This window comes from Dendrobates tinctorius, unplaced genomic scaffold (genome assembly GCF_039654945.1).
Source record: "Dendrobates tinctorius isolate UK_male_01 unplaced genomic scaffold, ASM3965494v1 ptg000086l, whole genome shotgun sequence".
Classification (NCBI taxonomy): Eukaryota; Metazoa; Chordata; class Amphibia; order Anura; family Dendrobatidae; genus Dendrobates; species Dendrobates tinctorius.
Window position 1 is genome coordinate 29,899,028 of NW_027361754.1, and position 14,882 is coordinate 29,913,909.

The 14,882-nt window shown below is 45.4% G+C and overlaps 1 protein-coding gene across 3 annotated transcripts in view; it reads left to right on the top strand.

The window, feature by feature from the left end:
• CD3E (CD3 epsilon subunit of T-cell receptor complex) overlaps positions 1-14,882 on the top strand; it is an 80,628-nt gene that overhangs the window by 52,937 nt on the left and 12,809 nt on the right. For all 3 annotated transcript variants that reach the window (XM_073585261.1, XM_073585259.1, XM_073585260.1), the window contains exons 2-3: positions 7,693-7,722; positions 13,310-13,486. In XM_073585261.1, the coding sequence (XP_073441362.1) occupies positions 7,693-7,722; positions 13,310-13,486 (207 nt within the window). The remainder of the gene's footprint in view (positions 1-7,692; positions 7,723-13,309; positions 13,487-14,882) is intronic.

Below are 14,882 nucleotides of genomic sequence, written 5' to 3' on the forward strand. Positions count from 1 at the left end.
GATACAATGTATTTGCACTTTCTAAAACTTTTGACAAACCAGAAGTTCTGATTGATGGAAGTTCGAGTGTTGAGACCTCCACCGATTACGAAAACCAAGATGCAGAATTGTTGAGTGCTCTTCTCTTTCGAAACTGAAGACAATCCATAGGAAGTTTATAAATCTTCCTTCATCTAAAAAGTAGAGACAAAGCACGACTGAACACTTCTTCCCTTTACCTTAAGAAACGGTGAGGGTCTCGGTCCCAGGACTCCACTGATCAAAACCTATGACTTCTCTATTATATATCAAGAGTTTTGTGAAAATGCAGTTACACTTTAAACTTTTCTACCATTCAATGATTTGATCTTATTTTTTTTGGAGGACGCATCATTAAATGGATGAAAATAGGCCAAGAATTCTACAAATTGATCCAATATGGTTATAAAAGTTTTCTATGTGATACTATACAATACATTGTAAAGAATAAAGAACATCAGTGAGTGCTTAAATGAAGCAGACTGAGCTCAGACTACCGGGATGACTAATAATAATCTTTATCATTTATGGCAAACGGGACATTATTTCTTATCGCAACATTTTGAAGATTAAGGAGGATAATCCTGTTCACCACTGATATAAAGAGAAACTCATGCAACTTCATAAAGATTTGCACCATCTGCAATGTGTGTTTTGTATCATTTGGAACACTGCAGCTGCTGTAGAACTTTTGTCAAAAGCAAAGAGGGAGAACTGAATGTAAAGGCCCCGTTACACACTTCAATGTCCCAGCGATCCCACCAACGATCCGATGTGGATGGGATCGCTGGGACATAGCTGATCGCTGGTGAGCTATCACATAGACAGACCCAACAGCGATCAGGACCAGCGAGCAAGCTGGTTTCCAATGTAAACAGCGGGTATCTAGGAGCCGCGCGGCTCTTAGCGATGCGCATTGGCCAGCGGGAGACCAACGATCAAAAAAACGTCCCAAGACGTTCGAGCGCGATCAGCGATAACCGGCAGGGGGGCCGGTCGCTGATACATGTCACACACAGCGATATCGCTGTGGCGTCACACAATCAGCGATCTCGCTGTGTGTGACAGGGCCTTAAGTCTAGCACTGATTCTTTGCAGGAATTTTTTACTCCTGTGTCAGATTATTTCTACAGGAAGAGATAAGTAGTGTATTTCCCAGAGGTGTGATGTATTCGGCAACAAGTGAACAATCAGCTTTTGAAGTTGATTTCATGGCTGTAAGAAAATACCTAAAGGGGGCTATACACATAGCGATATCGCTAGCAATATTGCTAAAGCGTCACCGATTTTGTGATGCAGCAGCAATATTGCTAGCGATATCGCTATGTGTGATACTTACCGTACCTCCGACTGGCTCCCCTGCTGTCTGTCGCTGATCACGCGAGATCATGCAGCTCCATTTCTCGTCGGGCGCTTCCTGCTGGCGCCGACGAGCGATGCGTGGATGCGGGCGGGAGGACGTCAGGATCGCCGCGTCTGAAAGGTAACGACCGCTGCTGCGTCGCAACGTCGCTGTGAGATCTGCCTGTGTGCAGCTCACTAACAACCATTTAGCGATGCACCAGCGATCCTGACCGGGTCGTATAGTGGTCGGGATCGCTGGTGCATCGCTAAATGTAAAGGGGCATTAAGTGTAAAGGGGCCTTAAGTGTAAGGATCCGAGCAAGTTTGACAAGGCCAACATGTGATGGGTAGATGTCTTGGTCAGAGAGTCTCTTAAAGGACGGGCCTTGTGGGATGTTACTTGTATGGTTACTATTTACCAGAAATAGTCTGACCCGTCACACATAGCGACGCACCAGCGATCCTGACAACGATATGACCTTGTCGGGACCGCTGGTGTGTCGCTACATGATCGCTGATGAGCTGCCAAACAGGCAGCTTCACCAGCGATCAGCACCAGCGACACGCGGGTAACTAAGCGACGCACGTCGCTTAGTTACCCATTGTGTACCTTAGTTACCAGCACGCTGGTGCAGGGAGCTGGTAACCAAGGTACACATCGGGTTTCTAAGCGGCGCGCGGCACTTAGAAACCCGATGTGTACCTTGGTTACCAGCTCCCTGCACCAGCGCGCTGGTAACTAAGGTACACATTGGGTTGCTAAGCGCTGCGTGCCGCTTAGAAACCCGATGTTTACCTTAGTTACCAGCACCAGCTCGCTGATCGCTGGTCTCCCGCCTGCCATACGCAGCGATGCGTGCAGGCCAGCGGCAGACCAGCGAACAAAAAAATGTCCTGGCCATTCCAGGACGATCAGCAATACCCGGCAGGGGGGCCGGTCGCTGGTAAGTGTCACACACAGCGATCTCGCTGGTGAGATCGCTGTTGCGTCACAAAACTTGTGACTCTGCAGCGATCTCGCTAGCGAGATCGCTATGTGTGTTGGGGGCTTAAGGAAGGACAATTGGTGACAACATCATGGGTGACTAAAGCTTTCTTAATGCATGTGTTGAGCAAAAGTGGGGCCGATTCCATTGAAGAGCTAAGATAGTAGAAATTTGGGAAAAAGTTATTGTTGATGTACATTGAAATCGCAGCTTCAAAGGCAAGTTCCACAAATTTATTTGTACACAAGACTTGTCTGAGATTCATTGTTGTACGAGACTTTTGTGATGGCTAGATATGATTGCTAGACGTCTTGGTCAGCGAGTCTCCAAAAGGACAGATCTTTTGGGATGTTCCTTGTATCATGGTTAATCTAATATATAAGGCTCAATGTGGGTGTGTGTGTGTATATATGTTTGTGTGTATGTCCGGGATTGGCATCCGCACCGTCGCAGCTACAGCCACAAAATTTGGCACAGTCACACGTCTGGACCCCGAGAGCGTCATAGGCTATGTTGTGAGGCGAAATTTTAATCCTGCGTGTTCCAATTCACCAAACTTTTTTGCCCCTATCTACATAATGGGGAAAAAGTGTATGTATGTATGTATGTGTGTATGTCCGGGATTGGCATCTGCTCCGTCGTAGCTAAAGCCACAAAATTTTGCACAGTCACACGACTGGACCCCGAGAGCATCATAGGCTATGTTGTGAGGGGAAATTTTAACCCCGCGCATTCCAATTCACCAAACAATTTTGCCCCTATCTACATAATGGGGAAAAAGTGAAAGGAAAAGTGTTGGAGGCAAATTGACAGCTGCCAGATGTGAACAAGGGGGACTTAAAGCATAAGAGTGATGGCGCCAAAGAGTATATATCGTACAGTTGCTAAGGTGGGGCCCTGACATGGGATACTCACCACACACGGGGATATGAACACACACACAAAATCCGCCACACACTACCACGTGCTCCAACACATATACCACCCTCAGCACACATTTCACCACTCATGCACCAACCTCGCCACATAAAAGACGAAACACAAAAGTCTCCACTCAAAACCTCCCACGCTGTCCCAGAGCTGTTTAAAAGATGAAAAATGAGCTGTGATTGGTTGCTATCAGCAACAGTTTTCTTTGTAGACAGTTGTGATAACTGAGGCCTACTATTCTTATCATTTTTATGGTGTTATCGTTCTTCTGTAAAGCTGGAAATAGCACAATTTATTACCGTGCCAACACAGACCACCCTCTGACACAGGCTGCAGGGGGAGCCCAGTATCACACAGGAGAGGATTAGACACATGGCTCAGCAGTCAGTATCACACAGGGTAGGATTAGATATGCAGCTTAGCACACAGTATCACACAGAATAGGATTAGATACACGGCTCAGCAGTCAGTATCACACAGGATAGGATTAGATACACGTCTCAGCAGTCAGTATCACACAGGATAGGATTAGATACACGGCTGAGCAGTCAGTAACACACAATAGGATTAGGTACACGTATCAGCAGTCAGTATCACACAGGATAGGGTTAGATACACAGCTCAGCAGATGGTATAACCCAGGATAGGATTAGATACACAGGTCAGCAGTCAGTATCACACAGGATAGGATTAGATACACTGCTCAGCAGTCAGTATCACTTAGGATAGGATTAGATACACAGCTGAGCAGTCAGTAACACACAAAATGATTAGATACACAGCTCAGCAGAAAGTATCACACAGGAGAGGATACTTGGGTAATCGTTTAGTTAATTTGTGTTGCAAATCTGTAGTGTTGAATATATTATGTGAAATGTTTTTATGTGCAATATAATCATTATAATTTGTTATAACTAACCACAGTTGGTTACTATGCCGAGGCAACGCCGGACTCTTCAGCTAGTATCTACTAAAAATGGTCCAAGGAAGGACAACTGGTGACAGGGTAGTGGGTGCCCGAAGATTACTCATGCACTTGAGGAACAAGGGTGGGAATGATTCCACAGACGAGCTATGATAGTGGAAATTAGGGAAAAAGTTACTGTTGACTCAAATTGAAATTACAGCTTGGAAAACGTGGAGAGGCAAGTTGTTTTTCAGTCACAAGACTTGTCCAAGCTTCATTGTTGCATGAGACATGAATAGACCTAGCTTAATTTGCTTATGTCCCTTTGTTTTAAAGGTTGGTGAGGTCTCTTTACCCAAACAGCAAAATATTTAATACAACTCTTTGACAAAAACTTAAAAACAATGGTCTTCATTTGTGTCCACAGCTCTTTTATGTCCCCAAGGCGAAAGACCACAAATTAATTCCATTGCCTCGTTTTTGTTTTTACTCTCGGGATCAAAGGGGGAAACCGCTTTTCAGAGAAAGTTTAAAATAACACAAAGCTCAGCGGCTTACATCTTTGAGTGTTATTTCTATTTTCTAGATTTCCAACAGTTTACCACAACTGCCAGCATGATCATAGTCAGGTTTCTTGGAATTACTTCCCCTTCTCTTCTAAGAAACCTGAAACTTAAGGAGTTGAGGTGTACAGAGATGGGAATTTGTTCTATACTAATTTACAGACTCATTTTCAGCAAAATATTTAATTAAGAAGCTCATGTGTGATTTTATGACAATTTTATTAACCCTCTTTAATAATAAAGTGTGATCGCAACCCGGAGTCCACCGTGCAGAGATGACAAACTGCTGCTCCGTAATGGCGGACATCAACTGAACACCGATGGAGTGACCGCAGACCGGTGTGCACAGGAGCGAACTCTGTTACAGCATAGAGCCGCAGAAAGAGACGCCGAAGCATGTTACCTCACAGACTACGGCTTAGGGAACCGCTACGGCGGCGCCAGGGATTAACCCTAGAGAAACGCTGTACCCTGTTAGCAAACACAGGGCGCAGCCGACAATGGCGTTACCGCACTGTGTGTGTACAACGCCGCCCTGGCGGATGCCACTAACCAGCTTAAGCTTAGCGCTGGAAAGCGCAGTAACTGCGCATGGCACCGCTGAGACGGACACTGTGGCGTATGCGGTACAGAGGTGTCTCGTGCAGAGGACACTCTCTGGCTGAGCGTGTAATAGGTGCTGGGAGCACTGCGGCGCTATGCAGTGTCACCGCTTGGCGCTGACTCAAGACCCTAAACCATACGTATCAAAGGGAAGGGGTTTCTTAATGAGTCATTCAGTGGTTCACAAGCATCCATCATCACACACAGCACTATCCATAACTGTCTATACTAGCCCATGGCCGAGCAGCCATGCAACTCTTTTATAGCGGCCTACCGGGACCTTCCCAGTAGTGAACCAATCCGAGCAGGAACGGGACCTGCGCATGTGACCTCCGGCCTCCAATGAGAGGTCGTTCCACGGGCATGCTCAGTATCCAAAGACAGGACTTAGTCCCAGAAGCGTCTACTTGCTCCTGACTCAAGCATGGAGTTATAGCAGAGCCAGAAGAAGCAACCAGATGCCTAGCATCAGTCTGGGCAAGACGCCTGGACTGACGTCTTTGCTGACCAGGAATCTCTGCGGCTGCAGAGGAATAGGAGACCGCAGAGGACACGACTCAAGATTCCCCCTGTGCAGTGGGGGAAACTCGACACCTAACACAGGGTTCCTGGAAGCCTGAATTTTCCTACACCTCTAAGACATAGAAAAAAACACAAAAATTGAGCTTGGTTTGAGTTGATACACATGCAGCATATAAATGCATGTTGACATTGGCCATAAAACATAAAACCTGCAAACCTCTAAGACATAGATATGTTGTTCATATATGGGATGCCCCATTAAAGAATTTTTTGCTTTCACAATTTGTCAAATAAACAATCTATGAATGTCTTATCAGTGAATGGTTCAAGCACTGGGGATCCTACCATGTTTCTTCCCTACCATGTTTCTTCCCTGTGCGTTGACAACCTTGAAGTTAATGTGAGTATGCTTTTTTTCCTACTCACTTGATGGTTGGGAGTGTTGCTACAACAGGACGATGTTGTTCTTTACTTAAGGCGCCCATGTGCATGAGATTTAGCCAACAGTCAAGCTTGGACTGGCCCACAGGTGAACAGGTAAATCCTTGGGTAGCCCTCTTTGCAGGAGTACCCTCCCATCCACCTCTATAACAAGTAGTAGGCACAATACACTTGATTCACCATGTGCAAAAACAAGTTGGCATCTCCTCATTCAACAAACTGCGCAGTTTATGATTCTAGAGAAGCACAGGTAAATGTGTGAATGAGGATAATGTGAAATTTGCATTTAGATGAACAGTGGGCTCCCAGAGTCAATGTTACTGGTGGGTCCTTGGCACTCCAGTCCGACACTGTCAACGAGTTCTTCTGACTCCCCATTAGTAATCCGAGTATTCATGTTTTTTTTCTAAAGGAGAGAGGAAGAAATTGCGGCTCTTCTTAAAACCAAAAGATTTACTTGTTGACTTCCCAATTCTAAACTATTGAACATTCTAAAAGCCCACTTAGACGAGCCGATAATCGACACATAAACTTGTCCGTGATCACCAGATGAATGAAAAAAAAGCTTGATCGTCAGGAAGTCACATTGTTTATGCCAGCATAAAATCCGTCTCTATCGGCAGCACATCACCCTTTGTAAATAAAGATGTGCTGCCGACAAGTTAATACCGTATGGGGATAAAACGATCATATTAACCGTTCCCACAAGTTTTCGTCAATCTGAGTAAAGAGTCTGATCGACTTCTGTATAATCAAGCAGTGCTTAAATAGTGCCTAAAGCGATCCATCTAAAAATCTGTTATAATGCCGATAATTGTCTTCTTTCCCCTATAAGAGACTGAAATGAGCCTCCTGATCAATAAGTGTTTCTCCTATCTGTGTCATGGAAGAATTATAAAAAAATGAGCTGTTAGCCCTTGCACAATATCTGATTTTGCGCTCCATGTTTTGGACTTCCTTCTACAACATTAGACTGGAACAATCTATGTAAAGATGAGGTATATCTATCTATCTATAGATATTGAAAAAGCTTAAAACATGACCCCAAAAAGATCTTATTGAATACTAACATTCCACGTAAACAGAAGTAATAATGGAAAAACGTTACGACTGTCAAAATGCTGTGAAGATAAAAAAAAGTTTAAAACATTTACACCGAAACATTTTTCCAACTATTTAATTTGCTTTTCTTTACATGACTTTTAAAATAATCTTTATTTTTTTTAAGACATAGGGATTATTTCACAGTTAAGAGGATAATTTATCAGCTATTGCATTACTTTTAGGAATATTTGTTAAGACATGGGCTCAGATGGAATAAGCGTTCATTCATATATTATTATGTCACTGATAGAGAATGTGTTCATTTGTGTTTCAGATCAATTTTCGGCCGAAAATCATAGTGAAGGTAAGACGCTCATGATCCATCATCTATATAATCATCGTCAGTCCTTGTATAAGCGGCATGTGTTGCCCATCTGTTTGAGGACCATATCATTTATTGTGGGACCCCATACAGTATGAATCTGACCTTTCAATGAGCGCAGGAGTACTGATGGGCAAATTTGCTGTGTAAATTGTAACGGGAGTGGTGAAACCACTGTGCCATGGTCTGAGGAGAGCCTGGAGGGGTGTGACTAGATAAGCACCTGACTCTTCACTAGAGCCTCTGATGGTGGATTAGACTTGGCTCCAGATGAACACCAGGTGCTACTCCAGGACAGACTATGGACGCATGGCAGCTGTAGTGGCCCAGAGGGAAAGGACAACTAATGCAGGCAGGCACTGGCAGGTGCGTAGTGGTCCAGATGATATACAGACTGGCACGGCAAGCGCAGGTGGATCCCTCTGTTATACAGACCGAGATGGCCAGTGCAGGTGAGTCCGGCTGTTATACAGACTGGCACAGCAGGTGCAGGTGGATTCGGCTGTTATACAAACTGGCACTGTAGGTGCAGGTGAGTCCGGCTGTTATACAGACTGGCACGGTAACTGCAGGCAGGTTCGGCTGTTATACAGACTGACAAGGCATGGACTAGCAAGGAATGGACAAATACTAATGGACAGGGACCTGAGATCTTGCAGGCCTGTTTGGGAACAGATTAACAACATTGCACATGCACCTCCATGCAGGTGGAGGTGCCTTAAATAATAAAAGTTTCCCAGCCATTGGCTGGGTACACTTTAGGACAGCGCATGCGACCCCTTTAAGAAGAAGGGAGTGCGCGCCCTAAGTACAGTGCCCACACCATGGACAGCAGCCGATGAGGAAGGAAGAGAAAGCGTGGGACGGGGGTCGCAGCAGTGAGTGAGTGCAGGGATGCCAGCGCTACTTAAATGTAGTTCACGTTTCTGAACCCAACATTAGGGGCTGGCTAGCACTTTTCAGCCTGGGGGGAAATCACAAGGCAGTGGCCCTCCAGTTGCGGTGCTTTTGCCCTGTTTGTCTCTGGCCGCTGCATTAAAGAAGCATAGATAGCAGGCTTTAAAAACAGGGTGGTACATAGATATGGGAACAGAACGGAGCTAGCTGAATATATATGGGAGCAGAACCAAGCTTACTGCCTACATAGATAATGTAACAGAAGCAAGCTCACTACATAGACACGAGACCGGAACCAAGATTGCTGACTGGAGCTTACTACAGAGATATGGGAGCAGAACCGAGCTTACTACAGAGATATGGGAGCAGAAGCGAGCTTACTACAGAGATATGGGAGCAGAACTGAGCTTACTCCAGAGATATGGGAGCAGAACACAGCTTACTGCAGAGATATGGGAGCAGAACTGAGCCTACTACTACAAAGATATGGGAACAGAACGGAGCCTACTACAAAGATATGGGAGCAGAACTGAGCTTACTACAGAGATATTGGAGCAGAACTAAGCTTACTACAGAAGTATAGGAGCAGAATGGAGTTTACTACAGAGATATGGGAGCAGAACCAAGCTTGCTACAGAGATATGGGAGCAGAACCAAGCTTACAACAGAGATATGGGAGCAGAACTGAGCCTACTAGAGAGATATGGCAGCAGAACGGAGCTTAATATAGAGCTATGGGAGCAGAACTGAGCTTACTACAAAGATATGGGAGCACAACTGAGCTTACTACAGAGATATGGGAGCAGAACCGAGCTTACTCCAGAGATATGGGAGCAGAACTGAGCTTACTATACAGATATAGGAGCAGAACCGAGCTTACTGCAGAGATGTGGGAACAGAACGGAGCTTACTGCAGAGATAAGGGAGCAGAACCGAGCTTACTCCAGAGATATGGGAGCAGAACAGAGCTTACTACAAAAATATAGGAGCAAAACGGAGCTTACTACAGAGATATGGGAGCAGAACCGAGCTTACTACAGAAGTATAGTAGCAGAACGGAGCTTACTACAGAGATATGGGAGCAGAACCGAGCTTACTACAGAAGTATAGGAGCAGAACGGAGCTTACTACAGAGATATGGGAGCAGAACCGAGCTTACTACAGAGATATGGGAGCAGAACCGAGCTTACTACAGAAGTATAGGAGCAGAACGGAGCTTATTACAGAGATATGGGAGCAGAACCGAGCTTACTACAGAAGTATAGGAGAATGGAGCTTACTACAGATAAATGGGAGCAGAACCGAGCCCTAAGAAAAAAATAATGGAATGTGAGTGCCCCTATCAAAACTAATAATGTCCCCATTTATAACAAATAATGTCCTCTGAGTGCCCACAAAGCTCTGAATATACAGAATGATGGTCCTACATACCACAAAACACAAATTGATGGTCCCCAAAGCCCTTTATTATACATTGAGGACCCCACATCTCCCTATATATAGTAAAATGGCTACATAGTCCCTATATAAAATAAGATTTTCTCATTGCCCCTATATATAGTATGATGGTCCCCACTGCCCCTATATACAGCATGAAGGTCCTCCTGCTCCCTATATATAGTATGAAGGTCCCCACTGCTCCCTGTATATAGTATGAAAGTCCCCACTGCCTCCTATGTCTATACAGTTGAAACCAGAAGTTTGATGGCCGCAGTTTCACCCCCCCATATATACAGTATGATGGCCGCATTAACCCCCCCCCATATATACAGTATGATGGCCGCAGTTTCACCCCCATATATACAGTATGATGACCGCAGTTCCCCCCCATATATACAGTATGATGGCTGCAGTTCCCCCCCAAATATACAGTATGATGGCCGCAGTTTCACCCCCCCAATATATACCGTATGATGGCCGCAGTTTCACCCCCCCATATATGCTGATGATCTGAGGTTAGCATCCTCAATAATCAGAACCTCCCACTCCCGTCTCCAAGACTTTACACGTGCTGCGCCAATTCTTTGGAATGCACTTTTAAGCATGCCCTGAAAATGCATTTATTCTGACTGGCCTATCGCCTCAACACATTAACCTAATCTATCCCTGTGCGGCACAGCCAAAAGTTTTACCATAATCAGTTTCCCACATGCTTTATGCATCCATTAGCCCTCTGTGTCTGTACTGTTACACACTTAACATTATGGCTGGTCCATACAATCAGGGCAACTGTTACCACCCACGTTTCGTGTCTACCTCTTTCCTCATAGACTGTAAGCTTGCAAGCAGGGCCCTCATTCCTCTTGGTATCTGTTATGATCTATGTGATTATTGTTATGCTGTAATGTCTATTGTCTGTACAAGTCCCCTCTGAAATGTAAAGTGCTGCGGAATTTGTCGGCGCTATAGAAATAAAAATTTATTATTATATTATATATACAGTATGATGGCCACAGTTTCATCCCCCCCCCGTATATACAGTATGATGGCTGCAGTTTCACCCCCCCATATATACAGTATGATGGCTGCAGTTCCCCCCCATATATACAGTATGATGGCTGCAGTTCCCCCCCATATATACAGTATGATGGCCGTAGTTTCACCCCCCCATATATACAGTATGATGGCCACAGTTTCGCCCCCCATATATACAGTATGATGGCCGCAATTTCTCCCCCTATATATACAGTATGATGGCCGCAGTTTCGCCCCCCCCATATATACAGTATGATGGCCACAATTTTGCCCCCCCATATATACAGTATGATGGCCACAGTTTCGCCCCCCCATATATACAGTATGATGGCCGCAATTTCGCCCCCATATATATACAGTATGATGGCCGCAGTTTCGCCCCCCCCATATATACAGTATGATGGCCGCAGTTTCGCCCCCCCATATATACAGTATGATGGCCGCAATTTTGCCCCCCCATATATACAGTATGATGGCCGCAGTTTCGCCCCCCCCATATATACAGTATGATGGCCGCAGTTTCGTCCCCCCCATATATACAGTATGATGGCCGCAGTTTCGCCCCCCCATATACACAGTATGATGGCCGCAGTTTCGCCCCCCATATATACAGTATGATGGCCGCAGTTTCGCCCCCCCATATATACAGTATGATGGCCACAGTTTCACCCCCCCCATATATACAGTATGATGGCCGCAGTTTCGCCCCCCCATATATACAGTATGATGGCCGCAGTTACCTCCCTATATATACAGTATGATGACCGCAGTTTCGCCCCCCCCATATACACAGTATGATGGCCGCAGTTTCGCCCCCCCATATATACAGTATGATGGCCGCAGTTTCGCCCCCCATATATACAGTATGATGGCCGCAGTTTCGCCCCCCCATATATACAGTATGATGGCCGCAGTTTCACCCCCCCCATATATACAGTATGATGGCCGCAGTTTCGCCCCCCCCCATATATACAGTATGATGGCCGCAGTTACCTCCCCATATATACAGTATGATGGCCGCAGTTTCGCCCCCCATATATACAGTATGATGGCCGCAGTTTCACCCCCCCATATATACAGTATGATGGCCGCAGTTTCGCCCCCCCATATATACAGTATGATGGCCGCAGTTTCGCCCCCCCATATATACAGTATGATGGCCGCAGTTTCGCCCCCCCATATATACAGTATGATGGCCGCAGTTTCGCCCCCCCCATATATACAGTATGATGGCCGCAGTTTCGCCCCCCCATATATACAGTATGATGGCCGCAGTTACCTTTCCATATATACAGTATGATGGCCGCAGTTTTGCCCCCCCCATATATACAGTATGATGGCCCCACAGACCCGTTCATATAAAAAACAATAACGTTTATACTCACCTCATCCTGTTTCCCGGCACTGCAGCCTCCGTCTTCTCTTCAGGCCCGTAGAGCGGCGCGAGACAATGACATCATCGCGCCGCTTGTGTGCACAGCACAGTCTGTCTGTCTCATAAGCCGCAGACAGCGGCTGAGACAGACTGTGATGTGCGCGCCTGCGCGGCTGTGTATGCTGCCGGCCGCATCACAGCACAACAGACACGGTCGCACGCAGATCACTGTGCAGGGCCATCAGGCGGCCGGCCCTGCACAGCTGCTGGGGAAGCGGCCCGGGGGGCATTTGCCTCCCTGCCACAAGGCCCAGCCCGCCCCTGCTCTACATGATCATTATGTGAACGTGCTGTTTTTTTAAAAAAAACAATGGATTTTAATATCTATTGATCCAAAATTTGCAACTTTTTTTTACGCCAAGAAAACTGGAGTACAGACCCTGACAAATTCCCACCTCTGTGTGACAAGTTTTAAACGTGTCTAGAAAAAAAGGGCGTTGTATAGAGGAATCATAAAATATTACGGATTTATTAATGGCTAGTGTCGATATTTACAGAATATAACATAAGCCAACCAAGCCACAGCATAAGGAAGAAAAACCTATCTAGCAAAAGGTTACAAATCCATTACCAGTCGTGCTGACCTGGGATACAATGGGCCTAGCTTTTACCGACCGGGGCTAATTAATGACGCTTTTCTGTATAAATTATTGCAGATTTCTATAATCTGATTAAAATGTTGCAGCATATCACAATGGTAACTACTCAGGGAGCAGAAATTCAGTTCTGTTTGTAAATTTAACACTTTTCTGTGTGTTACAGCGGATCACAAATTCCAAGTGGATATCACAGGACTTACAGTGACAATTACCTGTCCTAGTGATCAGCATTTCACAGACGATGAAGCCAAGGGGAACCAGAAAATCCTGGAAAATTATTCTTCAGATAAAGAGAGGTTCCACTACTGCAGCAATTACCACCTCTATCTAAATGCATACGGTAAGCATGAAAAGATGCATAAAGATTTATCAAATAGTATCATAGTGAAAACTGAGAATTTTATATTCGTGTAATCCATTTACTGCAAAATATACATACGGTATATCTATATACCAGTGGTCCCCAACCTTTCTTACCTAGAGAGCCACATTCACCTTAGAGAGAGGGTCACGAGCCACATCCAGCTCATGCCCCCTTCAAAGTAGCGTCAACCAAAGCCCCCATTACAGGTATAATGATAACTAAAGCTTTTCCACAGAAAACACTCCAAAGCAGTACACTGACATCCAGGGGTTCCCATAATACCCCCCATTCAGTATTCTCCCATCAAGGACTCCCAACACACTGTCACATCCAGCTTTGAGCACCTCCTCTAGCAGGTAGTACCATCTTCCAACATACCATACCTAAAACATCTCTAAACCCCTAAGACCAGTATCTGTGCATCCAGATCTCAGGGCTACTCATGTAAATCTCTATTTTGTGTGTACTCTTCATACCTGTTTGCTAGACCTGGACCTGATGCACCAAGCTGGCAGACAGACGCAAGCCACAATTCATGGGACCGCGAGCCACATGTGGCTCCCGAGCTACAGGTTGGGGACCCCTGCTATATACAGTAGATAACACATCATCCACTATTCACAACAGGTGATGTCACAGCTCACCTCCTCTTCCTTCTGTACAGTGACTCCTAACACCTCTATATGCAGTAGATAACACAGGATCCACCATTCACAATAGCTGATGTCACAGCTCACCTCTTCCTCCTGTTTAATGACTAATAATACCTCTATATACAGTAGATAACACATCATCCACCATTCACAAGAGGTGTTGTCACAGCTCACCTCCTCTTCCTTCTGTACAGTGACCACCTCTATATACAGTAGATAACATAGCATCCACCATTCACAATAGGTAATGTCACAGCTCACCTCCGCCTCCCGTACAATAACTGATAACACCTCTATATACAGTAGATAACACAGGATCCACCAATCACAATAGGTGATGTCACGGCTCACCTCCTCCTGTACAATGACTGATAACACCTCTATATACAGTAAATGACACAGCATCCACCATTCACAATAGGTGATGTCACAGCTCACCTCCTCCTCCTCCTGTACAATGACTGATAACACCTCTATATACAGTAGATAACACAGGATCCACCATTCACAGCAGGTGATGTCACAGCTCACCACCTCCTCCCTCTGAACTCAGCTCCACTGCCCCTCCCCCCACACTGACTCATGCAGGAGGTTAGACCAGGAGATCATTACGTCTCACACGCTGGGAAACCTGCTGTAAACTATGGTGGGAGCGTGTTCTTATTTCTTTCGAGTGTTGCCTATCTGATAAACCCCACTTAGACGTTAATTTTTTTTAA